General features: G+C 47.5%; 1 protein-coding gene across 5 annotated transcripts in view; it reads left to right on the top strand.

Annotated features, from left to right (window-relative positions):
* SCUBE3 (signal peptide, CUB domain and EGF like domain containing 3) overlaps positions 1-27,409 on the top strand; it is a 207,439-nt gene that overhangs the window by 178,129 nt on the left and 1,901 nt on the right. For all 5 annotated transcript variants that reach the window (XM_063954914.1, XM_063954912.1, XM_063954913.1 and 2 more), the window contains 2 exons: positions 8,217-8,369; positions 8,460-8,539. In XM_063954914.1, coding sequence (XP_063810984.1) covers positions 8,217-8,369; positions 8,460-8,539 — 233 coding nt within the window. The remainder of the gene's footprint in view (positions 1-8,216; positions 8,370-8,459; positions 8,540-27,409) is intronic.

Here is a 27,409-nt window from a genome sequence, read left to right as displayed (position 1 = left end):
GGACGAGCGTACACAATAAGGGAGGATTTTGAATCCCGGGTAAGACTCATACCAGCCACACCAATCACACCGTACAACTTGTGATCTAAACCCAGTTAACAGTATGATAACAGCGGAGCCTCTGAAAGATGGCTTCCTTCAACAATAACCCGAATTAGTTAACAATAACTATGTACAATTATTGCAGATAATCCGCACTTGGGATGGGCGCCCAGCATCCACTACGGACTCCGAGAAATAGATTTATCGGTAAGTAAAATCTTATTTTCTCTATCGTCCTAGTGGATGCTGGGGTTCCTGAAAGGACCATGGGGATTATACCAAAGCTCCCAAACGGGCGGGAGAGTGCGGATGACTCTGCAGCACCGAATGAGAGAACTCCAGGTCCTCCTTAGCCAGAGTATCAAATTTGTAAAATTTTACAAACGTGTTCTCCCCTGACCACGTAGCTGCTCGGCAAAGTTGTAATGCCGAGACCCCTCGGGCAGCCGCCCAAGATGAGCCCACCTTCCTTGTGGAGTGGGCCTTTACAGATTTAGGCTGTGGCAGGCCTGCCACAGAATGTGCAAGTTGGATTGTGCTACAGATCCAACGAGCAATCGTCTGCTTAGACGCAGGAGCACCCATCTTGTTGGGTGCATACAATATAAACAACGAGTCAGATTTTCTGACTCCAGCTGTCCTTGCAATATATATTTTTAATGCTCTGACAACGTCCAGTAACTTGGAGTCCTCCAAGTCACTTGTAGCCGCAGGCACTACAATAGGCTGGTTCAGATGAAATGCTGACACCACCTTAGGGAGAAAATGCGGACAAGTCCGCAGTTCTGCCCTGTCCGAATGGAAAATCAGATATGGGCTTTTGTAAGATAAAGCTGCCAGTTCTGACACTCTCCTGGCCGAAGCCAGGGCTAGAAGCATGGTCACTTTCCATGTGAGATATTTCAAATCCACCTTCTTTAGTGGTTCAAACCAATGAGATTTTAGAAAGTCCAAAACCACATTGAGATCCCACGGTGCCACTGGAGGCACCACAGGAGGCTGTATATGTAGCACTCCCTTAACAAAGGTCTGGACTTCAGGGACTGAAGCCAATTCTTTTTGAAAGAAAATCGACAGGGCCGAAATTTGAACCTTAATAGATCCCAATTTGAGACCCATAGACAATCCTGATTGCAGGAAATGTAGGAATCGACCCAGTTGAAATTCCTCCGTCGGAGCACTCCGATCTTCGCACCACGCAACATATTTTCGCCAAATTCGGTGATAATGTTGCACGGTTACTTCCTTCCTTGCTTTAATCAAAGTAGGAATGACTTCTTCCGGCATGCCTTTTTCCTTTAGGATCCGGCGTTCAACCGCCATGCCGTCAAACGCAGCCGCGGTAAGTCTTGAAACAGACAGGGACCCTGCTGAAGCAAGTCCCTCCTTAGAGGTAGAGGCCACGGATCTTCCGTGATCATCTCTTGAAGTTCCGGGTACCAAGTCCTTCTTGGCCAATCCGGAACCACTAGTATCGTCCTTACGCCTCTTTGCCGTATAATTCTCAATACTTTTGGTATGAGAGGCAGAGGAGGAAACACATACACCGACTGGTACACCCAAGGCGTTACCAGCGCGTCCACAGCTATTGCCTGCGGATCTCTTGACCTGGCGCAATACCTGTCCAGTTTTTTGTTGAGGCGAGACGCCATCATGTCCACCATTGGTCTTTCCCAACGGGTTACCAGCAAGTGGAAGACTTCTGGATGAAGTCCCCACTCTCCCGGGTGAAGATCGTGTCTGCTGAGGAAGTCTGCTTCCCAGTTGTCCACTCCCGGGATGAACACTGCTGACAGTGCTATCACATGATTCTCTGCCCAGCGAAGAATCCTTGCAGCTTCTGCCATTGCACTCCTGCTTCTTGTGCCGCCCTGTCTGTTCACATGGGCGACTGCCGTGATGTTGTCCGACTGGATCAACACCGGTTTTCCCTGAAGCAGAGGTTCTGCCTGGCTTAGAGCATTGTATATTGCTCTTAGTTCCAGAATGTTTATGTGAAGAGACGTTTCCAGGCTCGTCCATACTCCCTGGAAGTTTCTTCCTTGTGTGACTGCTCCCCAGCCTCTCAGGCTGGCGTCCGTGGTCACCAGGATCCAATCCTGTATGCCGAATCTGCGGCCCTCCAATAGATGAGCACTCTGCAACCACCACAGAAGAGACACCCTTGTCCTTGGAGACAGGGTTATCCGCAGGTGCATCTGAAGATGCGACCCTGACCATTTGTCCAACAGATCCCTTTGGAAAATTCTTGCGTGGAATCTGCCGAATGGAATTGCTTCGTAAGAAGCCACCATTTTTCCCAGGACTCTTGTGCATTGATGTACAGACACCTTTCCTGGTTTTAGGAGGTTCCTGACAAGCTCGGATAACTCCTTGGCTTTTTCCTCCGGGAGAAAAACCTTTTTCTGAACCGTGTCCAGAATCATCCCTAGGAACAGCAGACGAGTTGTCGGCATTAACTGGGATTTTGGAATATTCAGAATCCACCCGTGCTGTTTTAGCACTTCTTGAGACAGTGCTAATCCCATCTCTAGCTGTTCTCTGGACCTTGCCCTTATTAGGAGATCGTCCAAGTATGGGATAATTAATATGCCTTTTCTTCGAAGAAGAATCATCATCTCGGCCATTACCTTTGTAAAGACCCGAGGTGCCGTGGACAATCCGAACGGCAGCGTCTGAAACTGATAGTGACAGTTTTGTACAACGAACCTGAGGTACCCCTGGTGTGAGGGGTAAATTGGAACGTGGAGATACGCATCCTTGATGTCCAAGGATACCATAAAGTCCCCCTCTTCCAGGTTCGCTATCACTGCTCTGAGTGACTCCATCTTGAACTTGAACTTCTTTATGTACAGGTTCAAGGACTTCAGATTTAGAATAGGCCTTACCGAGCCATCCGGCTTCGGTACCACAAAAAGAGTGGAATAATACCCCTTCCCTTGTTGTAGAAGAGGTACCTTGACTATCACCTGCTGAGAGTACAGCTTGTGAATGGCTTCCAAAACCGTCTCCCTTTCGGAGGGGGACGTTGGTAAAGCAGACTTCAGGAAACGGCGAGGTGGATCTGTCTCTAATTCCAACCTGTACCCCTGAGATATTATCTGCAGGATCCAGGGATCTACCTGCGAGTGAGCCCACTGCGCGCTGTAATTTTTGAGACGACCACCCACCGTCCCCGAGTCCGCTTGAGAAGCCCCAGCGTCATGCTGAGGCTTTTGTAGAAGCCGGGGAAGGCTTCTGTTCCTGGGAAGGAGCTGCCTGTTGCTGTCTCTTCCCTCGACCTCTGCCTCGTGGCAGATATGAATAGCCCTTTGCTCTCTTATTTTTAAAGGAACGAAAGGGCTGCGGTTGAAAAGTCGGTGCCTTTTTCTGTTGGGGAGTGACTTGAGGTAGAAAGGTGGATTTCCCGGCTGTAGCCGTGGCCACCAAATCTGATAGACCGACTCCAAATAACTCCTCCCCTTTATACGGCAAAACTTCCATATGTCGTTTTGAATCCGCATCGCCTGTCCACTGTCGCGTCCATAAAGCTCTTCTGGCCGAAATGGACATAGCACTTACCCGTGATGCCAGTGTGCAGATATCCCTCTGTGCATCACGCATATAAAGAAATGCATCCTTTATTTGTTCTAACGACAGTAAAATATTGTCCCTGTCCAGGGTATCAATATTTTCAATCAGGGACTCTGACCAAACTACCCCAGCACTGCACATCCAGGCAGTCGCTATAGCTGGTCGTAGTATAACACCTGCATGTGTGTATATACTTTTTTGGATATTTTCCATCCTCCTATCTGATGGATCTTTAAGTGCGGCCGTCTCAGGAGAGGGTAACGCCACTTGTTTAGATAAGCGTGTTAGCGCCTTGTCCACCCTAGGAGGTGTTTCCCAGCGCTCCCTAACCTCTGGCGGGAAAGGGTATAATGCCAATAATTTCTTTGAAATTATCAGCTTTTTATCAGGGGCAACCCACGCTTCATTACACACGTCATTTAATTCTTCTGATTCAGGAAAAACTATAGGTAGTTTTTTCACACCCCACATAATACCCTGTTTAGTGGTACCTGTAGTATCAGCTAAATGTAACGCCTCCTTCATTGCCAAAATCATATAACGTGTGGCCCTACTGGAAAATACGGTTGATTCGTCACCGTCACCACTGGAGTCAGTGCCTGTGTCTGGGTCTGTGTCGACCGACTGAGGCAAAGGGCGTTTCACAGCCCCTGACGGTGTTTGAGTCGCCTGGACAGGCACTAATTGATTGTCCGGCCGTCTCATGTCGTCAAACGACTGCTTTAGCGTGTTGACACTATCCCGTAGTTCCATAAATAAAGGCATCCATTCTGGTGTCGACTCCCTAGGGGGTGACATCCTCATATTTGGCAATTGCTCCGCCTCCACACCAATATCGTCCTCATACATGTCGACACACACGTACCGACACACAGCAGACACACAGGGAATGCTCCTAACGAAGACAGGACCCACTAGCCCTTTGGGGAGACAGAGGGAGAGTTTGCCAGCACACACCAAAAGCGCTATATATAACAGGGATAGCCTTATAATAAGTGCTCCCTTATAGCTGCTTTATATATATCAAAATATCGCCATAAATTTGCCCCCCCTCTCTGTTTTACCCTGTTTCTGTAGTGCAGTGCAGGGGAGAGACCTGGGAGCCGTCCTGACCAGCGGAGCTGTGAGAGGAAATGGCGCCGTGTGCTGAGGAGATAGGCCCCGCCCCTTTTCCGGCGGGCTCGTCTCCCGCTATTTAGTGAATCCAGGCAGGGGTTAAATATCTCCATATAGCCTCTGGGGGCTATATGTGAGGTATTTTTAGCCTTTATATAGGTTACATTTGCCTCCCAGGGCGCCCCCCCCCCAGCGCCCTGCACCCTCAGTGACTGCGTGTGAAGTGTGCTGAGAGGAAAATGGCGCACAGCTGCAGTGCTGTGCGCTACCTTTAGAAGACTGCAGGAGTCTTCAGCCGCCGATTCTGGACCTCTTCTGACTTCAGCATCTGCAAGGGGGCCGGCGGCGCGGCTCCGGTGACCATCCAGGCTGTACCTGTGATCGTCCCTCTGGAGCTGATGTCCAGTAGCCAAGAAGCCAATCCATCCTGCACGCAGGTGAGTTCACTTCTTCTCCCCTCAGTCCCTCGTTGCAGTGATCCTGTTGCCAGCAGGACTCACTGTAAAATAAAAAACCTAAGCTAAACTTTTTCTAAGCAGCTCTTTAGGAGAGCCACCTAGATTGCACCCTTCTCGGCCGGGCACAAAAATCTAACTGGAGTCTGGAGGAGGGTCATAGGGGGAGGAGCCAGTGCACACCACCTGATCTGGAAAAGCTTTACTTTTTGTGCCCTGTCTCCTGCGGAGCCGCTATTCCCCATGGTCCTTTCAGGAACCCCAGCATCCACTAGGACGATAGAGAAAAGTAAATAGTTAAATACATCAACTTCCATAGCGGCTCTACCATGGTGTAATGTGTATAAGGGGCTCAACCATAGTGTAACGTGTATAGGGGTCTCTGCTGTGTGGCATAGGGCCAGATTCAAATGATATCGCACCCGACGGGGGTAGAGTGGCGATATGCAAATGTAGCCCGTTATTGCGCTGATTGCATTATTGCACTGATCGCGCTCAACTACAGTTTGGTCTAGGCGCCTCAAGCGCCTAAACCCGACTATAGTAATGAGCGCGATTGTGAAGAGACCCATTTGGATGGGGGTAGCGAGCTGAAATTAAGTTGTCCGCCCGTCGGCAGTAACATTAGAATACTGCCGGCGGGCGCGATAGGGGGCGGGGTGGAGGGGGGAACATTTGAATCCTGCTAATAATGTGAATAAGGGGTACTACTGTGTGGTGTAATGTGAATAATGGACACTACTGTGCGGTGTAATATGAATTGGTACTATTCTGTGGCCACACCCCTTCCCAATGAAGCCATTATTTGTTTATTATTACCTGTTATTTGTATGGTGCACACATATTCCACAGCGCTTCATAGATAATATTTTGTCACTCACATCAGTCTCTGCCCCATGGGAGCTCACAATCTATGGTGGTCATTCCGAGTTGTTCGCTCGCTAGCAGTTTTTAGCAGCCGTGCAAACGCTATGCCGCCTCCCACTGGGAGTGTATTTTAGCTTAGCAGAAGTGCGAACGAAAGGATCGCAGAGCGGCTACAAAATAATTTTGTGCAGTTTCAGAGTAACTTCAGACCTACTCAGTACTTGCGATCACTTCAGTTCCTGTTTTGACGTCACGAACACGCCCTGCGTTTGCCCAGCCACGCCTGAGTTTTCCCTGGCACGCATGCGTTTTTTCAAACACTCCCTGAAAACGGTCAGTTGACACCCAGAAACGCCCTCTTCCTGTCAATCACTCTGCGGCCAGCAGTGCGACAGAAAAGCTTCACTACACCTTGTGTGAAACTACATTGTTCTTTGTAATAGTACGACGCGCGTGCGTATTGCGCCGCATATGCATGCGCAGAAGTGCCACTTTTTTTGCCTCATCGCTGTGCAGCGACCGAAAGCAGCTAGCGAACAACTCGGAATGACCACCTATATTCCTTACCACACACACTCTCTCACACACACACACACACACACACACACACGTCCCCTTTTCACACATTACGGCAGACAGCCTCCCCTTTTCACACATTATGGCAGACAGCGTCCTTTTTACACATTATGGCAAACAGCGTCCCCTTTTTTACACATTACGGCAGACAGAGTCCCCTTTTTTACACATTACGGCAGACAGCGTCCCCCTTTTTACACATTACAGCAGACAGCGTCCCCCTTTTTACACATTACAGCAGACAGCGTCCCCCTTTTTTACACATTATGGCAGACAGAGTCCCCTTTTTACACATTACAGCAGACAGCATCCCCCTTTTTACACATTAAGGCAGACAGCGTCCCCTTTTTTACATATTATGGCAGCCAGTCCCCCTTTTTACACATTACGGCAGACAGCGTCCCCTTTTTTACACATTATGGTAGACAGAGTCCCCTTTTTACACATTACGGCAGACAGCGTCCCCCCTTTTTACACATTACAGCAGACAGCGTCCCCCTTTTTACACGTTACGGCAGACAGTGTCCCCTTTTTTACATATTATGGCAGAAAGAGTCCCCTTTTTACAAATTGCGGCAGACAGAATAGATAGAGAGAGAGAGAGAGAGAGAGAGAGACTTACCATCTCTTCCCACTGGCAGTCAGGCTCCTCGTGCTGGCAGATGATCAGATCCCTCAGTGCAGGCAGCTGAGAAGGAGGAGGAGGGAGGAGGACTGGAGCCGCAGCACCGCTATGTCATTGGTAGTAGCGCCGCTGCAGCTGTCCCCTCTCCTTCCGTATTGGCTGCCCACCGCCACTGTGAATGCTGGGATGAAGGAACCACATCCCAGCATTCACAGCAGCGCCAGGCAGCCAATACGGAAGGAGAGGGGACAGCTGCAGCGGCGCTACTACCAATTACATAGCGCTGCTGCAGCTCCGGTCCCCCTCCCTCCTCCTCCTTCTCCGCTGCTGCTCGCTGCTGCTCTCCTCCGCAGCGCACACAGCAGAGGCGGCATGTAATGAGTCAATTTGACTCATTACATGCCGCTGCCCGTTGCGCCCTCAGCCATGCCCTTATATTGTTGTTGCAAGCCTTCGGCATGCACTGACCATATTTTAAACATGGGGGGCACCCAAAGGAAAATTTCGCCCCTCAGCTCCACAAGATCTATAACTGGCCCTGTCACCAATTTAGGATTTTTAAATACTGTTTATTTTCAAATGTAACATGACACGCCATGTTGGCTAGACCCCCAATTCAATATAGGGGAGGGGGGCTTGAAAACATGCCCTTGCTCCAGGCACCATGGTGCCTAGCTACACCACTGCTGCCATGCCTTTTCCCTCATATTTCAACCTGATGTAGGACAATAGGGCATGTTAATCATGCTGCAAGTTTGGAGCACTACACAAGTGATTTTGCAGAGATTGGCACATGCGCCATACAGATCCTGAAATTTGCTGATCTGTAAACAATGAAGTGCCCGTGGAAGATGTTCACAGCCCAATATACTAGAAAAAGACATGCCAAAATGAATGAGCATATCAGTGATAACTAAGCCACACAGATTTCTTTTAATTTTATATTATTCATTACTCTACAGCTTCCCCTTCTTCCATCACTACCTATGAGACTTGTCAGACATATGAACGGCCAATTGCCTTCACAGCACGTTCACGTAAACTCTGGGTCCACTTTAAAAGCAATGAAATCAACAGTGCCCGTGGTTTCCAGGTGCCATATGTGACATATGATGGTAAGAACTGGTGATGTATTGGTATGTGAGGATACAATATTTATTTGTGTCTGTGAAAAGTAGTCTTTCATATTCTCATGTTTGCTATAGAGGATTATGAACAGCTAGTAGAGGACATCGTGCGAGATGGAAGATTATATTCTTCTGAAAACCACCAAGAAATTCTGAAGGTAAATCCATATTCCTAAACAGGTCAAAATTGTGTTTTATACAGTATGTCAATATGATCTGTACACTTTCTGTATCTTTTTTCTGGATATTTGCTTCTGTTCTGCTACTCTATTTGTAAAATGTTGGTTGAGAATAGTAGTAAATTCTGTAAGATACTGTGGCTGCCTGCTCACAGCCTGAATGAGATAAAGAAGGAATCTTATTGAGCAGTGTTGACCACTGCACAGGTCCACTTCTTTTGTTCTCTATGCTTATTTTTGTTCTCATCAGCTGAAATGCCGCATTGGTCCAGGTACATAATTACTGCTGTGGCATCTTGTATAGCTGCTTTGAATACCAGCAGCGAGGTAGGAATACGGCATGGCATGTCCATCTGCTCTGGAACCCCAGCTCTGTTCTCCTGAGTATGCAGGGGGGCTGGTGTATGCACACTGCAGTGGAGTCCCATTTCAGCTTTCTGTTCCACTGTAATTAAATTGAAAGCCTAAACAAGGGCTACACTAAAATAGGATTTTAATTACCTACCGGTAAATCCTTTTCTCATAGTCCATAAGGGATACTGGGGTTCAGTACGATAGGGTATAGATGGGGTCCAAAGGAGCCGGTGCACTTTAAATCTTCAAACAGGGAGTGCTGGCTCCTCCCCTCTATGCCCCCTCCCACAACCAGTCTAGGTAAACTGTGCCTGAAGGAGATGGACATACGTGAGAGAAGGAACATAGCAAGATAACGAGTGGTGAGATTTACACACCAGCACACCACAACAGGAAACAGACCAGCAACGGCTGGTTAATAAGACAGCAACAGCTGTTACAGACAACTTTCATACAAGAACAACCTGCAGAAAAGTCAATGCACTGAGGCGGGCGCCCAGTATCCCTTATGGACTACGAGAAAAGGATTTACCGGTAGGTAATTAAAATCCTATTTTCTCTAACATCCATAATGGATACTGGGGTTCACTTAGTACGATAGGGACGTCCAAAAGCTTCCAGAATGGGTGGGAACGTGTGGAGACATCTACTTCAGTCTACTATAAGTTGGTGACCTATTCAGTACTCTCTGTTGCAGCTCCATATTGCAGCGCCATAAGAAGAATATTTTCTGTAAAACATCTGCAGCACCGCCTGCCCAAACTGGGTATACTCTTTGGCCAGGGTATCAAACTTGTAGAACTTTACAAAAGTGTTTCTCCCTGACCAGATAGCCGCTCGGCATAGATGCAAAGCCAAGACTCCACGGGCAGCCGCCCAGGAGGATCCCACCGATCTTGTAGAGTGGGCCCTCAGAGACTGTGGAACAGGCAAGGCTGCCGAAGTATAAGCCTGTTGGATAACAAGCCTGATCCAGCGAGCAATCGACTGCTTCGAAGCAGGTCAACCCTTTTTCTGAGCATCATAGAGCACAAAAAGGAATCCATTTTTCTGACCCGAGCCGTCCTCTTGACGTAGATCTTCAAGACTCTCACTACATCCAATGTCACTGGATTAGAAGAGGCATCAGAATTGGCTGGAACCACAATTGGTTGATTCAGATTAAATACCGAAACCACCTTCGGCAGGAACTGCAGGCGAGTCATGAGCTCCGCCCTGTCCTTGTAAAAGACTAAATAGGGGCTCTTGCATGATAAGGCCCCCAACTCCGAAACTCGCCTAGCGAAGCTAGGGCCAGTACCATCACCGTCTTCCATGTAAGGTACTTGTCTTCTACCGTCATCAATGGTTCAAGCCAGGAGGACTGTAGAAAGTCCAGAATCACATTCAAGTCCCAGGGCGCTGTCGGAGGCACAAAGGGAGGTTGTATATGAAGGACGCCTTGCAAAAAAGTCTGTACTTCTGAAAATGCTGCTAACTTTTTCTGAAAGAAAATGGACAATGCCGAGGTCTGAACTTTAATGGAGCCCAACCATAGGCCCATGTCCACTCCAGGATGAAGGAAACGTAAAAACCGACCCAGGTTGAAATCTGCAGGGGAGTACTTTCGGCCTTCACACCAGGAGACATATGTTTTCCAGATATGATGATAGTGTTTTGACACCACTGCCTTCCTGGCCTGAATCATGGTTGCAATAACCTTTTCCAGAATACCTTTATAAGCTAGAATGCATCGCTCAACTGCCATGTCGTCAAACAAAGCCGCCGTAAGTCCGGATAAATGAACAGCCCATGCTGAAGAAGATCTTCTCGCTTTGGCAGAGGCCAAGGATCTTCTATCGACATGACCAAAAGGTCTGCGTACCAAGCTCTTCGAAGCCAATCGGGGGCAATCAGAATTGCCTGAACTCCTTCCCTTCTGATTCTCTTTAGCACCCTTGGTAGCAACGGGATTGGAAGGAACAAGTAAACAAACTGGTAAAACCACAGCATCGCCAGTGCATCCACTGCTGTCGCCTGAGGGTCCCTGGTCCTTGAACAATACCACCAAAGTTTCTTGTTGAGCCGAGACGCCATCAGATCGATCTGCGGACAACCCCACTGGTTCGCGATCTGTTGAAAGACCTGTGGGTGGAGGCCCCACTCTCCTGGGTGGAGGTCATGTCGACTTAGGAAGTCCGCCTCCCAGTTGAGTATCTTTGACACATCTCGCATGCAAGCTCTGCTTTTTGTTCCTCCTTGACGGTTGATGTACGCTACTCCTGTGTCATTTTCCGATTAAACCTGAATGGCTGATTCTGAAGCAGAGGAGAGGCCTAAAGCAGAGCATTGTAGATAGCCCGGAGTTCTGGAATGCTGATTGGAAGAAGGGCCTCGTGGGTTGGCCACCTGCCCTGGAACTGCGCCCCTTGTGTGACAGCTCCCCAACCCCTCAGACTCGCATCTGTGGTTAGGAGAATGCAATCCTGAATCCCGAAGCGCCGACCTTCCACCAGATTGTAGGACTGCAGCCACCACAGGAGAGACATCCTTGCCTGAGGTGAGAGACGTATGATCCGATGCATCTGCAGATGCGACCCCGACCACTTTTTTTAACATATCTAGTTCGAAGGTCCTGGCTTGGAACCTTCCGTATTGGACTGCCTCGTATGAGGCCACCATCTTTCCTAAGAGGCATATGCAAAGATGGATAGAATACCTGATTCGGTTTTAGAACCACTCGGACCATTTCCTGAAGCGTCCTCACTTTGTCCGCTGAGATGAAAACCTTCTGAGCCACTATGTCCAGAATCATTCCCAGAAACAGAAGCCGTTGAGTCGGCTCGAGGTGCGATTATTGCAAATTGAGAATCCACACATGGTGTAACAGTAGCTGTATAGTGAGGCTGATATTGATCAATAGACGCTCCCTGGATCTTGCTTTTATCAAAAGATCATCCAGGTAGGAACAATGTTGATCCACTGAACACGGAGCTGAAACATAATTTCTGCCATCACATTCGTGAAGACCCTTGGTGTCGTGGAGAGACCAAAGGGTAGTGCCTGGAATTACCAAACAACAAACAGATTAGCAGCGCTTTACAATCAAATAAATTAAACACAGATAGGTTAAATCAGTGAAGTTGATTGAAACACATGGAGATGAATGGACTGGAGGTGGGAAAAAAAGATTATTTAATAGTAAAAAATACAAATATTGTATTGAATAAAAAACAATAGTTGAAAATGAATAAAATATACAACAACCAGATTCATCTAAGGGCTATTGGAATAGTGTGTCCGTTCCTTATTTCATGTGGACTACAGATGAGTAAGGTGCAAAGGAAATTAGGGCTGATAGCACAGTCCTGATGCTGATAATTACCACAATGGTTACCACTGGAGGAGAGGAGTCCTCTGGATAGTGTCCCTTTATGGGGGTAGAAGCTCTGGGATCCTGAATCCTCACCAGGTTGCGGAATCCTCAATGCTGGGTAGTTGAGCAAAGTCACCAATGGGCGGATGCTGTTTGCCCAATCATCTGTGAATTATTGTCCTAAGGTCCACTAAAGGTCCGGATGTAGCCCAAACGATTTCCAGTCGGCAGTGGAGATCTGGAGTGTAAACTGACGCGTTTCGCTGTAGTACCTGCAGCTTTTTCAAAGGTCTTTGAAAAAGCTGCAGGTACTGCAGCGAAACGCGGCAGGTTACACTCCAGATCACCACTGCCGACTGGACACTATCCAGAGGACTCCTCTCCTCCAGCGGTAACCATTGTGGTAATTATCACCATCAGGACTGTGCTATCAGCCCTAATTTCCTTTGCACCTTACTCATCTGTAGTCCACATGAAATAAGGAACGGACACACTATTCCAATAGCCCTTTGATGAATCTGGTTGTTGTATATTTTATTCATTTTTAACTATTATTTTTTTATTCAATACAATATTTGTATTTTTTACTATTAAATAATCTTTTTTTCCCACCTCCAGTCCATTCATCTCCATGTGTTTCAATCAACTTCACTGATTTAACCTATCTGTGTTTAATTTATTTTATTGTAAAGCGCTGCTAATCTGTTTGTTGTTTGGTGTTTTTAGTTATACAGGATTAACTATACCTGTTCCTATAGCCAGGGTCGGACTGGCCTACAGGGGTACCAGGGAAACACCGGTAGGCCCCACTGCCAGAGGGCCCACTCCTTCCTCTGGGGATCAGGTTCCAGACTGTGCACTTGTATTATACATGGTAGATATGTTGCATTACACTACAGTGAACTATTGTGTATTTCAAGCCTCTGTGGAGGCTGGCCACACCCCCTTTGTAGGCTGGCCACACCCCTAAGTATGGTTCCCTATAACTGCATCCCCCCCGTGGGCCCCTCATACCCCAGTCCGACACTGCCTATAGTAGCTGCTTAAATTAGCACAGCAGCCCTTTTTTGCACCTGATTTAACTTTGGTTAAACCCCACTTTCAGTGCCTGGAATTAGTAGTGATCGTTCAGCAGAGCAAACCTGAGGTAAGCCTGATGGGGCGACCATATTGGAATATTGAGGTAAGTGTCCTGTATATCCAGAGATACCAAGAACTCCCCTTCTTCCAGGCCTGAGATCACTGCTCGCAAGGATTCCATATTGAATTTGAAAACCCGCAGATAAGGGTTTAAGGATTTTAGATTCAAAATGGGCCGTACCGAACCGTCCGGCTTCAGTACCACAAACAGGTTGGAATAGTATCCTTCTCCCTGCTGTTGTAGTGGAACTGAAACAATGACCTGGGTCTGAACTCATTTTTTAATTGCCTCCTGCAGCGTAACTCGAGTTTCCTCTAAAGCTGGCAAGCTTGACCTGAAATATCTGTGAGGTGGAGCACTGTTGAACTCCAGTTTCTATCCCTGGGAGATCAGATCTTTTACCTAGGCATCCTGGCAGGAGCTGTCCCAAATACAGCTGAAGTGACGTAACCGAGCTCCCACCTCGAGATCCCCAGGGATGGAGTGACACCGTCATACTGAGGCCTAGTAGAGTCAGAGCTGGTGCTCTGTTCTTGTGAACCTGCAGCGGCAGGTTTTTGTGTCTTAGCTCTGGTGCCTCTCGCAGCATTTGAGGTGCCTCTGGCTCTTGGCTTAAACCTCATGGTCCGAAAGGACTGCATGGAGGGACCCGGGTAGGAACATCTGGCCGGTGGAGCTGCAGAAGGGAGATATGTGAATTTCCCTGCTGTAGCTTTTGAAATCCATGTGTCTAACTCACCCCCAAATAGCCAATCTCCTGTGAAAGGTAGAGCTTCCACATTGCGCTTTTATTCCGCATCAGCTACCCATTGACGCAACCACAAGGCTCTGCGTGCAGAAACTGCCATGGTAGTGGTCCTCGCTTTGATAGCACATATATCCTTGAAAGAGTCACAAATGACATGTGCAGTATTCTGAATGTGTTTCACCAGCATCACCATTTCTAATAAGGACTTGTCACCTGAGAAGCCCTCCTGAATCTGACCAGCCCATGTATAAATGGCATGTGTCATCCAACAGTCTGCAATAAGAGGCCTCTGGGATGCTCCCGCTGCCGTGTAAATAGACTTCAGAGTATTTTCTATTTTCCTATCCCCTGGTTCCTCTGATGCAGTAGCTCCAGGAACCGGTAACACTGTTTTCTCAGATAGGCGTGAGACCGAGGCGTCCACAGCAGGGGGGTTTTCCCATATTTTTGGGCAAATGGGAAAGTGTTTATCAAACGCTTTGTCCTTGGAATTTGTTATCAGGATTAACCCAAGGTTGCCTGAAAAGGTTATCTAATTCTTTGGAATCAGGATATGTGACATTAGCCTTTCTCTGCAAAGAGAAAAATGACTGCTGTATCTCAGTATCCTCAGCAGGAATTTTTAACACATCTCTTATAGCGAGTATAAGGGGTTCAATACCCTGTGCTGGAGAGGAATCCTCTCTAATAGGCTCTAGCTCCTCCCCCTCCTCTTCTGTTACCTCCTCATCAGAGTACTAGAGGATGTCCGGCAACCCACGCTTATGTGGCCCTGATTTAGAGAGAGGGGTGACCCGTCTGTCATCTGCTTTACTAGACAGATCTGCTACAGACTGTTGCAGCCTCTGTGTTTCCTGTCTATTAGCAGCTAACTTATTTGACAAGTCAACCATCATGGTCTTTATAGCTAATAACCAAGATGGTTCCTGTATATCCCCCTCCCCCCCCCCAAAAAAAAAAAAACCTCACTAAGTTGTGAGCACTGGCTGCATTGTTCACATGTGAGGGAATCAGCAATGGAGGGGGAAAACCTGGTGTTGTGTACAATACAGAGTACTTGTTTCACCATGTTAAAAGGAGACAGAAAACCCCCACACACACAAACACACAAAGTGCAAGCAAGCCTGCCCAGACTGGTATGTGTGGAAGGGACTCAGCTAGGAGGGACCAGCACACAAGCCAAGCAGACTCAGTAAAACTGCAGGGCTAAACTATGTTCAATTTAAGCTGTGCACAGAACAGAAGCTTATAAATGCATATGTCAAGCGGCTCTCCCCCTTTTTACACCCCTATACCAAGAAACCTGGTTGCTGGAGTGTCCCTGGAGGAGCTAGAAATCGTGCTGCAGCTGCTGGAATGCTGAGGAAGTCATCAGGAAGCCACTGGTCCTGCACTGGATAAGCTCCGTCCCCTATAATGGCACCGGAGCTTTCATTTAATTGTACTGGCCAAAGTCTCCCAAAAGTGTAAAATCAGGCCCCAAACACAAACACTTGTTTTCACTAATCGCTGTCAGTCTACGCAGGTAAGGGGGGGGGGAGCCTATGGGATCACCCCAGGGAGTGTCCGTATGGCCGCCCCGCGATAGCGCCGCACAAAAAAAATGGGAGAGCCCCCTAGTGGGTCCCCGGTTGTCACTCACCACTCTTCTCATCTACAGGCTGCTCTTAGGGGTGTGCGGCGTGCTTTGGGCGTGTGCGCTATAGCGCAATGCCATGCAGTACACTGCCCTTCAGGACTGATGTCCTGTCAGCGGGGATCGGCTCAGGCACCTAATGAGGTCGGTATCCGTTCCCCCCTAAGACCCTCGATGCAGGTATGCTGTTGACCAGACAGCCTACCTGAAATAAATAAAAATGTAAAACAAATTGAAGTAAAACCCTGCAGCTCCAGAGTGTGCATCCTCTCCTGAGGACACATTTTTCTAAACTGGCTGTGGGAGTGGGCATAGAGGGGAGGAGCCAGCACACCCTGTTTGAAGATTTAAAGTGCACCAGCTCCTTTGGACCCCCATCTATACCCCATTGTACTAAGTGAATCCAAGTATCCCTTATGGATGTTAGAGAAACATTTATAATTCAAAGACCAAAGCAGGGACTCTGGAAATGGTTGGAGATATGCAGCGCTGGGCTAACATCCAAAACAAAATGTGCTGTATGCTCAGGGACTGCTATTTATGACCCAGATTGGACCTGCTGTTTATCTTATTTTAATTAATTGTGCAGAACTCAAGACAATGGCCCTCATTCCGAGTTGTTCGCTCGCTAGCTGCTTTTAGCAGCATTGCACACGCTAAGCCGCCGCCCTCTGGGAGTGTATCTTAGCATAGCAGAATTGCGAACGAAAGATTAGCAGAATTGCGAATAGAAATTTCTTAGCAGTTTCTGAGTAGCTCGAGACTTACTCAGCCATTGCGATCAGTTCAGTCAGTTTCGTTCCTGGTTTGACGTCACAAACACACCCAGCGTTCGCCCAGACACTCCCCCGTTTCTTCAGACACTCCCACGTTTTTCCCAGAAATGCCAGCGTTTTTTCGCACACGCCCAGAAAACGACCAGTTTCCGCCCAGAAACACCCACTTCCTGTCAATCACAGTACGATCACCAGAACGATGAAAAATCCTCGTTATGCCGTGAGTAAAATACCTAACTTTTGAGTAAAATAACTAAGCGCATGCGCTCTGCGAACCTTGCGCATGCGCAGTAAGCGACTAATCGCAATATAGCGAAAATCGGCAACAAGCGAACAACTCGGAATGACCACCAATGGCAATTGTGGAAGAGCGTCAGTTGCAAACTAAGGGGAGGAGTTGGCTGGATTTAGGTGGAGCAAAGGCATCCCTAAGGAAGTATTGGTCACCTAATTTTAAAGTACAGTGCAGAAACAATAGTTTGTGGAGTGAGATTATTGTAATGTGATAAAGGAGTGGTAAGGATGCATTTCAGAGACATTCCTTGCCAAGCAATTAATCCCACGCCGCAAAAACGTCCATACTGCACCAGTTTAGAGCTGTAAAAGACTAGGAAACATCATATAATGAAATGGGGGGCTGCATATACAACTTGGTTTTCAGCAATTTCTAAGTGAAATATCTGAGTTATGTACTAACCTACTTCTCACACAATTTGCCACCATGACTAAGAAAAATTAGCAGCCTGCACCAATTACTCAAATCTTCAACCAGTCTCAGACATAGACAACCTGGACCGCTTTTTGTTATAAGGTGTAGATTATTAGGTAGCATCTCAGTTCCTTAATGAAAACCAGGCACCATGCTAGTAGGTGCAGAGCTGGTGCCTCTGTGGGGTAAGGCCACTCAAATGAGTATGCTCCTTCCTAGCATCTACTGGATTGACCTTCCTGGGATGTGAGTTCTGTGGTAATGAACAAGATTAAGATAATTAGTGTGACAATTGTAAAATTAAAATGCCAAGAGTCGTAGACCCCTACTCTTTATAGCAAAAAAGAAGAAAAGAAAACACAATTTAGTTTTTTTTTAATCTTATTTTCTTCTTTCTCAATTCAATGTAGTCCAATTGAAAAAATGCAGGAACTGAAAATATCCCTATAAAACAAACACCCCACTTGTACATGACTATCAACCATGGGCAAATGATTAAAACAGATATTGGGATGCCATGACTAACCTATCCAGAGCCAGCAACAGCGGGGTCAAAGGGGACACATGTACCAGGCCCCAAGGATCAGAGGGGCCCCAAGTATAAGCTTAGTGCCCGGCAGGGATATGAGCCATCTTGTCCAAACAGGGCAGCGAGCTGTAGGCGGTGTGGGTTCAGATTGACAGGAGCCTCTCACACACACTGACTGTGCAGCGCGAGCGCGCGCCTGCTCTTCTAGATCCAGGTAGTTATGGGACATAGCAGCAGCTTGGCTGGCCAGGATTTCCATGTCCTGCGCCGTACTCTTCTGATGCGGTGTGAAGGCCGCATGGTACCTGCTGTGTGGTGTTCGGATCTGGATACTGGGGAGTGCAGTGCAGGCGAGTCTACCTCCAGAATAAGAGAGGCTTGGTAAGGGGATATAGGGCCTTGGGATGGGGTGGGGGAGCTGGGAATGCAGCACTGAGTCATTGAGGAGACACAGACTGTGGTGTGTGTGGGGAAGAAAGGAGAGATATGCAAATTTCTATATGTGTGTATATATATATATATATATATATATATATATATATATATATATAAAATCTGAGGGGGCCCCAGAGATATCTCTGTACCGGACCCCAAGATTTTTGTTGCCGGTCCTGAACCTATTGCAATTGATTTTTCATGCCGACCTCTTCTGACCATGGGAAAATAATTCAAATTGGTCAAACTACATTGTTAATTACCCTTGACCCAACAGTCAGTGGAAGTTAGTACATACTTTTCAGCATGCAGGTGATAGCCTTTGAGAGGGGTAGTCTCCCAGTATAGTGGAAACCAGAATAGGTTGTTTAGCACTGGGGTTGATTGAAGATCTGCATTGTTATTCTGCTTTTCATCTATTTCTCCAGTATATTGTGCCTGATTCATGTTTGTAATTAAAGCATAAAAGCATACAACTGGGCAAAACCATGTGCACTGCAGGTGGGGCTGATGTAACGTGCAGAGAGATTTAGATTTGGGTGGGTTATATTTTTTCTGTGCATGGTAAATACTGGTTGCATGTAGTGTACAAATGTTAGACAGCTTCATTTTTACACTGCAATTTAGATTTGAACAAACCCCACCTAAATCTAAATCTCTCTACACATGTTACATCTGTCACACCTGTAGTGCAACATGATTTTACCCAGTTGTGTGCTTTTTAGATTGACTAACAAACATGAGTTAGGCCCATGTATTATGATTTTATTTACCCTAACTTACTGTCCAGAACCATCTTTCTTATATCTATTATCAGTCACCTCCCAAGACTAGCCAGAGGGCTATAAGTGAAGTCCATGAGTCTCTTGCACTGGTTCCACATGAAGACCAGGTTGTCCATTAGACTCAATATTCTGGGTTTGCTAACACCAATCACTAGGACATATCTGGGACATTCCATGGCAATAGTGATTGTGTATCTCACATCTGGTATGTTCCATACCACTATAATTTACAATAAAATACTCCTGCCAATGGCACACGCAACAGCAGAAATGCGCAAAACACTGGCTTCTATGGACTGCATCGACTGCAGCCCATAGAAACCGGCTAGGTCTGACGAGAAGGCATGTAGTGGATACCCACAGGAAGCATGCTGTCTGCTAATAGCAGCCCGGTCTGGCAGTTCCAGAGGGAGAAAACACCTTCCCCACGGGACTGCCTGACGTGTCTGTGACCAATAAGAATTCACTACCAGTTACAGTGAAGCAAGTGCAGGCTCACATACTGCAACAGGCTCCATGAGGGTGGTAGATTTTACCGGAGTCCTGCAGCCCATAGGTAAAATCCGCTAGTGCTAATTGTTGACATCTTTTCTACTGGTCCACTTCTCCACTCTTTTCACTGCTTGATAAATCAACCCCTCTATTTTTTTTTTTTACTACTCCACATTTCATCTGACAATATCCTGCTATAGTTTTCTTGATCATGTAACTCAATTCACAGTTTATAGCCACAATTAATTTTCTTATACTCACCCTTAATTTCAAACTCAGTATCTCTAAATTATTCCATGGATCATCCACACAGAATTTGCCACAGGTCACATACTGTATTTTTAGTATTTGCCTCCCACAAGACTAGTTTTCCATATCATTTTACAGCACAGGGTAGGGCATTTGATTTAAACTACACCAACTATATTTATTAATCACAGCTACCTGTGCAAGTTATAGTTTTATAATCGTTCCTAATTTTCTTTTAAATTTCCTGGAGCCTTTTACATTATGGGACTGGTTCCTAGTCGCATGTAATGTCTGCAGTGAATGGGACACTAATATGAGTACTGTATATGCCACACCACCCAGGTCTCTGTCAGCTGCCATGGGAGTCTATTCATGTAGCAGTGAAAAGCCCTTTATAACAGGGTTTTTCACAGCTTTGTCCTATTCATCGAAAGTGTTACCATGGAGAAATCTCAGATTTCTCCATCAGTGCTCCAGCTCTGTGGCAGGATCGCTTCCCATACAGTAGTATGGGTAGAGCAATTCATAGAAGCACGGAAAGCTTGGCTTTCAATTTCGCTTTTCTAAACTAATTTGCAATCTCAGGATGGTATAAGGAGGCTTGTTACGGCAGAGAAGTGAAGACTGCTGTCTCTCCACCTCCTCCTTTCTCTCTCCACCCCCTTCTGTGATAGCAGCCAATCAGAGGAGTCCAGGGCATATGTATATGCTGGGTCTTGTCCTCCTGACTGTCTGCTGCCTCAGTACCCCTTGCTATGCTCCCGCCACCGCTGCTATAGTAAGGTGACTTGACATATGTCAGGTCACCTCCTCATTACTGCCCTCGTGCCCCCTCTTGTTCTGCCGCTACTTCCGCCGCTGCTATAGTAAGGCAACCCAACATATGCATATGCGGGGTCATCTCCTCCTTACTGCCCCCACTGCCCCATTGCCCCCTCACTCTGCCCCCACTTTGCTGACTGCCTGCTACTGGTTCACACCTCCCCCCTGCCCCCCCTTCACCCACGTGCTGCCGCTCTGACCTGTGCCCTGCCACCACTGCCACGGCTCTTTCCCCGGCACATGCGCAGAAAAAAAATAATAAGATTTTACTTACCGGTAAATCTATTTCTCGTAGTCCGTAGAGGATGCTGGGGACTCCGTAAGGACCATGGGGAGAGACGGGCTCCGCAGGAGACATGGGCACTTTAAGAAAGAATTTAGTTCCTGGTGTGCACTGGCTCCTCCCTCTCTGCCCCTCCTCCAGACCTCAGTTAGAGAACTGTGCCCAGAGGAGATGGACAGTACGAGGAAAGGATATTTGTTAATCCAAGGGCAAGATTCATACCAGCCACACCAATCACACCGTATAACTTGTGATAACAATCCAGTAAACAGTATGACAATAACATAGCATCAGTTCACGCCCGATGCAACAATAACGTAACCCTTATTGAAGCAATAACTATATACAAGTATTGCAGAAGAAGTCCGCACTTGGGACGGGCGCCCAGCATCCTCTACGGACTATGAGAAATAGATTTACCGGTAAGTAAAATCTTATTTTCTCTAACGTCCTAGAGGATGCTGGGGACTCCGTAAGGACCATTGGGATTATACCAAAGCTCCCAAACGGGCGGGAGAGTGCGGATGACTCTGCAGCACCGATTGAGCAAACATGAGGTCCTCCTCAGCCAGGGTATCAAACTTATAGAATTTTGCAAAGGTGTTCGTACCCGACCAAGTAGAAGCTCGAAACAGCTGTAGTGCCGAGACTCCTCGGGCAGCCGCCCAAGAAGAGCCCACTTTCCTAGTGGAATGGGCCTTGACCGATTTTGGTAACGGCAAACCAGCCGTAGAATGCGCTTGCTGAATCGTGTTACAGATCCAGCGAGCAAGAGTCTGCTTTGAAGCAGGGCCGCCAAGCTTGTTGGCTGCATACAGAACAAACAGTGCTTCTGTTTTTCGGACTCTAGCCGTCCTGGCTACATAAATCTTCAAAGCCATGACCACATCAAGGGACTCGGAATCCTCAAAGTCCCGTGTAGCCACAGGCACCACAATAGGATGGTTCATATGAAAGGATGAAACCACTTTTGGCAGGAACTGAGGACGTGTCCGCAATTCCGCTCTATCCATATGGAAAACCAGATAGGGGCTTTTATGTGATAAAGCCGCTAATTCCGACACTCACCTAGCCGAAGCTAGGGCTAATAACATGACCACCTTCCAAGTGAGATATTTCAACTCCACCGTTTTCAGTGGTTCAAACCAGTGTGACTTTAGGAAGTCCAAGACCACATTAAGGTCCCAAGGCGCCACCGGAGGCACAAACGGAGGCTGAATATGCAGTACTCCCTTAATAAAAGTCTGAACTTCTGGGAGAGAAGCCAATTCTTTTTGAAAGAAAATGGATAGGGCCGAAATCTGGACCTTAATGGAGCCTAATTTAAGGCCCAAATCCACTCCAGTTTGTAGGAAGTGAAGGAAACGGCCCAGATGGAATTCTTCCGTAGGAGCATCCCTGGCCTCACACCAAGAAACATATCTTCGCCATATACGGTGATAATGTTTTGCTGTTACTTCCTTCCTAGCCTTTATCAGCGTAGGGATAACCTCAACCGGAATACCTTTTTCCGCTAAGATCCGGCGTTCAACCGCCATGCCGTCAAACGCAGCCGCGGCAAGTCTTGGAACAGACAGGGTCCCTGTTGCAACAGGTCCTGCCTTAGAGGAAGAGGCCACGGATCTTCCGTGAGCATTTCCTGCAGATCTGGATACCAGGTCCGTCGTGGCCAATCTGGAACAACGAGGATTGTTCTCACTCCTTTTCTTCTTACTATTCTCAACACCTTGGGTATGAGAGGAAGAGGAGGAAATACATAGACGGACCGGAACACCCACGGTGTCATGAGGGCGTCTACCGCTACTGCCTGAGGGTCTCTGGACCTGGCGCAATACCTCTGTAGCTTTTTGTTGAGGCGGGACGCCATCATGTCTATCTGTGGCAGTTCCCACCGACTCACAATCTGTGCGAAGACTTCTGGATGAAGTCACCACTCTCCCGGGTGTAGGTCGTGTCTGCTGAGGAAGTCTGCTTCCCAGTTGTCCACTCCCGGAATGAACACTGCTGACAGTGCGCTTACATGATTCTCCGCCCAGCGAAGAATCCTGGTAGCTTCCGCCATTGCCGCTCTGCTCCTTGTGCCTCCTTGGCGGTTTACATGAGCCACTACGGTGATGTTGTCTGACTGGATCAGAACTGGTTGGTCGCGAAGTAAGGCCTCCGCTTGACGTAGGGCGTTGTATATGGCCCTTAGTTCCAGGATGTTGATGTGCAGACAAGTCTCTTGACTTGACCAAAGACCCTGGAAATTTCTTCCCTGTGTGACTGCTCCCCAACCTCGGAGGCTTGCGTCCGTGGTCACCAGGATCCAATCCTGAATGCCGAATCTGCGGCCCTCGAGAAGGTGAGCACTCTGCAGCCACCACAGGAGCGACACCCTGGCCCTGGGGGACAGGGTGATCAACCGATGCATCTGTAGACGTGATCCGGACCACTTGTCCAACAGATCCCATTGGAAAGTCCTCGCATGGAACCTGCCAAAGGGAATGGCCTTGTATGAGGCCACCATCTTTCCCAGGACTCGGGTGCAATGATGCACGGACACCTGTCTTGATTTCAAAAGGTTCCTGACCAGAGTCATAAGTTCCTGGGCTTTTTCTATCGGAAGATAAACCCTTTTCTGGGTCGTGTCCAGAATCATGCCCAAGAAAGGCAGACGAGTCGTAGGAACCAACTGCGACTTTGGGATATTGAGAATCCAGCCGTGTTGTTGTAACACTTTCAGTGAAAGAGATACGCTGTTCAGCAACTGCTCTCTTGATCTCGCTTTTATGAGGAGATCGTCCAAGTACGGGATAATTGTGACACCCTGCTTTCGCAGGAGCACCATCATTTCCGCCATTACCTTGGTGAAAATCCTCGGAGCCGTTGAGAGACCAAACGGCAACGTCTGAAATTGGTAATGACAGTCCTGTACCGCAAATCTTAGGTATGCCTGATGAGGTGGATAAATGGGGACATGAAGGTACGCATCCTTTATGTCCAGTGACACCATAAAATCCCCCCCTTCCAGGCTGGCGATGACCGCTCTTAGCGATTCCATCTTGAACTTGAACCTCTTCAAGTATAGGTTCAGAGATTTTAAATTCAATATGGGTCTGACCGAACCGTCCGGTTTCGGAACCACAAACATGGTCGAATAATAACCCCTTCCCTGTTGAAGGAGGGGAACCTCGACCACCACCTGCTGAAGATACAATTTTTGTATTGCATTTAACACTATCTCCCTCTCTAGGGGGGAAGACGGTAGGGCCGATTTAAAAAACCGGCGAGGAGGCACCTCTTCGAATTCCAGCTTGTAACCCTGAGACACAATTTCTATTGCCCAGGGATCCACCTGGGAGTGAACCCACATGTGGCTGAAATTCCGAAGACGCGCCCCCACTGGCCCCGACTCCGCCAGTGGAGCCCTAGCGTCATGCGGTGGATTTTGCAGAGGCCGGGGAGGACTTCTGATCCTGGGAACTAGCTGTATTGTGCAGCTTCTTTCCTCTGGCCCTCCCTCTGGCAAGAAAGGACGCACCTCGGACTTTCTTGTTTCTTTGTGAACGAAAGGACTGCATTTGATAATGCAGTGCTCTCTTAGGCTGTGAGGGAACATAAGGCAAAAAATTTGACTTTCCAGCCGTAGCTGTGGAGACCAGGTCCGAGAGACCTTCACCGAACAATTCCTCACCCCTGTAAGGTAAAACTTCCATATGTCGTTTAGAGTCGGCATCACCTGTCCATTGCCGAGTCCACAGGACCCTTCTGGCAGAAATCGACATAGCGTTTATTCTAGAACCCAGCAGACTAATGTCTCTTTGAGCATCTCTCATATAAAGGACAGCGTCTTTAATATGCCCCAGGGTCAATAAAACAGTATCCCTATCTAGGGTATCAAACTCCTCTGATAAGGTATCAGTCCATGCCGCTACTGCACTACAGACCCAGGCCGACGCGATTGCCGGTCTGAGCAAGGTACCTGAATGTGTATAAATGGACTTCAGGGTACCCTCCTGTTTGCGATCAGCAGCATCCTTGAGGGTAGCCGTATCCTGGGACAGCAGGGCTACCTTTTTGGATAAGCGTGTTAAAGCTTTGTCCACCCTAGGGGAGGATTCCCATCGTAACCTGTCCGTTGGCGGGAAAGGATACGCCATAAGAATCCGTTTGGAAATCTGCAGTTTTTTATCTGGAGATTCCCAAGCTTTTTCACATAACTCATTCAGTTCGTGTGAGGGGTGAAAAGTTACCTCAGGTTTCTTTCCCTTATACACATAAACCCTTGTGTCAGGGACAGGGGTTTCTTCTGTGATGTGCAAAACTTCCTTAATTGCTATAATCATATATCGGAGTGATTTAGCCAACTTTGGCTGTAACTTTGCATCATCGTAATCGACACTGGAGTCAGAATCCATGTCGGTATCTGTGTCAACAATTTGGGATAGTGGGCGCTTATGAGACGGTCCCTGCGACATAGGATCAGGCAAGGGTTGAGACCCTGCCTGTCCCAATGCATCAGCCTTGTCTAATCTTTTATGCAAGGAATTTACATTATCATTTAAAACCTTCCACATATCCATCCAATCAGGTGTCGGCGCCGTCGGCGGAGACACCACATTCATTTGCTCCCGCTCCTCTCCCACATAGCCTTCCACATCAGACATGTCGACACAAGCGTACCGACACACCACACACACAGGGAATGTCCTTTCTGAAGACAGTTCCCCCACGAGGCCCTTTGGAGAGACAGAGAGAGAGTATGCCAGCACACACCCCAGCGCTATACAACCCAGGAATAACAAAGTAACTTAATGTTAACCCAGTAGCTGCTGTTTATATACTTTTTTGTGCCTAATTATGTGCCCCTCCTCTCTTTTCAACCCTCTTCTACCGTGTATCAGCAGGGGAGAGCCTGGGGAGCTTCCTCTCAGCGTGCTGTGGAGAAAAAATGGCGCTGGTGAGTGCTGAGGGAGAAGCCCCGCCCCCTCGGCGGCGGGCTTCTGTCCCGCTTAAATTTTATTTATTTGGCGGGGGCTCCTACATGAATACAGTGCCCAGCTGTATATATGTGTTCATTTGCCAGAATGAGGTCCCAAATGCTGCCCAGGGCGCCCCCCCCCCCCCCCCTGCGCCCTGCACCCTAACAGTGACCGGAGTATGTGTAGGTGTGTGGAGCAATGGCGCACAGCTGCAGTGCTGTGCGTTACCTCCAGTGAAGATCACGAAGTCTTCTGCCGCCTGTGAAGTCTTCTTGCTTGTCATACTCACCCGGCTTCAGTCTTCCGGCTCTGCGAGGGGGGCGGCGGCGCGGCTCTGGGACGGACGGCGAGGGTGAGATCCTGCGTACCGATCCCTCTGGAGCTAATGGTGTCCAGTAGCCTAAGAAGCAGGACCTAGCTTCAGAGAGTAGGGCTGCTTCTCTCCCCTCAGTCCCACGATGCAGGGAGTCTGTTGCCAGCAGAGCTCCCTGAAAATAAAAAACCTAACAAAAAAAACTTTCTATCAGCAAACTCAGGAGAGCTTACTGAAAAGCACCCAGCTCCTATGGGCACAGAATCAAACTGAGGTCTGGAGGAGGGGCAGAGAGGGAGGAGCCAGTGCACACCAGGAACTAAATTCTTTCTTAAAGTGCCCATGTCTCCTGCGGAGCCCGTCTCTCCCCATGGTCCTTACGGAGTCCCCAGCATCCTCTAGGACGTTAGAGAAAAGGAAATAAACCAAGAAGAACATGCAGAAGCCGGGATCGCCAAGGATAAGGTTAATGGATCACAAGGTGGGGAGATAGGTGTTCATGAATAGCTACTTAAAAATAAAAAAGAAACACAATATAAGAATGCAATGTTTAGTGATAACTAAAACCTAAACATTGCATTCTTACATGAATAGACCCTCATTATTACACACTATCATCAGCATATAGCATTATCCCATGCTAGGTGCAGGAGATATGACTGAAAAAGGCATGGTAGTAACACTGGATGCACACCCATGCACACTCATAGGACAGTTCTCATGTGTACACCGTGTTGCCACTCAGTAATGCTCAATCAGCCATTGCAGAGGAACAACTGTGATGTATATGACTTTGAATCACTTGTACGTTAATAAGAATATGTATGCAGCCTCACTATGCAGACGCAATTTGCTAAACATTGCTAGATATGGCCGTGTTTTAACATCCATGCATGCAACTCAGAACCATGCCCTATACAGGTTGAGTATCCCATATCCAAATATTCTGAAATACGGAATATTCCGAAATACAGATTTTTTGGGAGTGAGACTGAGATAGTGAAACCTTTGTTTTCTTATGGCTCAATGTACACAAACTTTGTTTAATATGCAAAGTTATTAAAAATATTGTATTAAATGATCTTCAGGCAGTGTGTATACGGTGTATATGAAACATAAATGAATTCTGTGTATGTACACAAACTTTGTTTATTGCACAGTTATTAAAAATATTAGCTAAAATTACCATCAGGCTGTGTGTATATATGAAACATAAATACATTCTGTGCTTAGACTTGGGTCCCATCACCATGATATC

Source organism: Pseudophryne corroboree, chromosome 2, assembly GCF_028390025.1.
Source record: "Pseudophryne corroboree isolate aPseCor3 chromosome 2, aPseCor3.hap2, whole genome shotgun sequence".
NCBI lineage: Eukaryota > Metazoa > Chordata > Amphibia > Anura > Myobatrachidae > Pseudophryne > Pseudophryne corroboree.
Note: the sequence above shows the minus strand (reverse complement) of the source record. Positions and strands in the feature narration are given on the sequence as shown.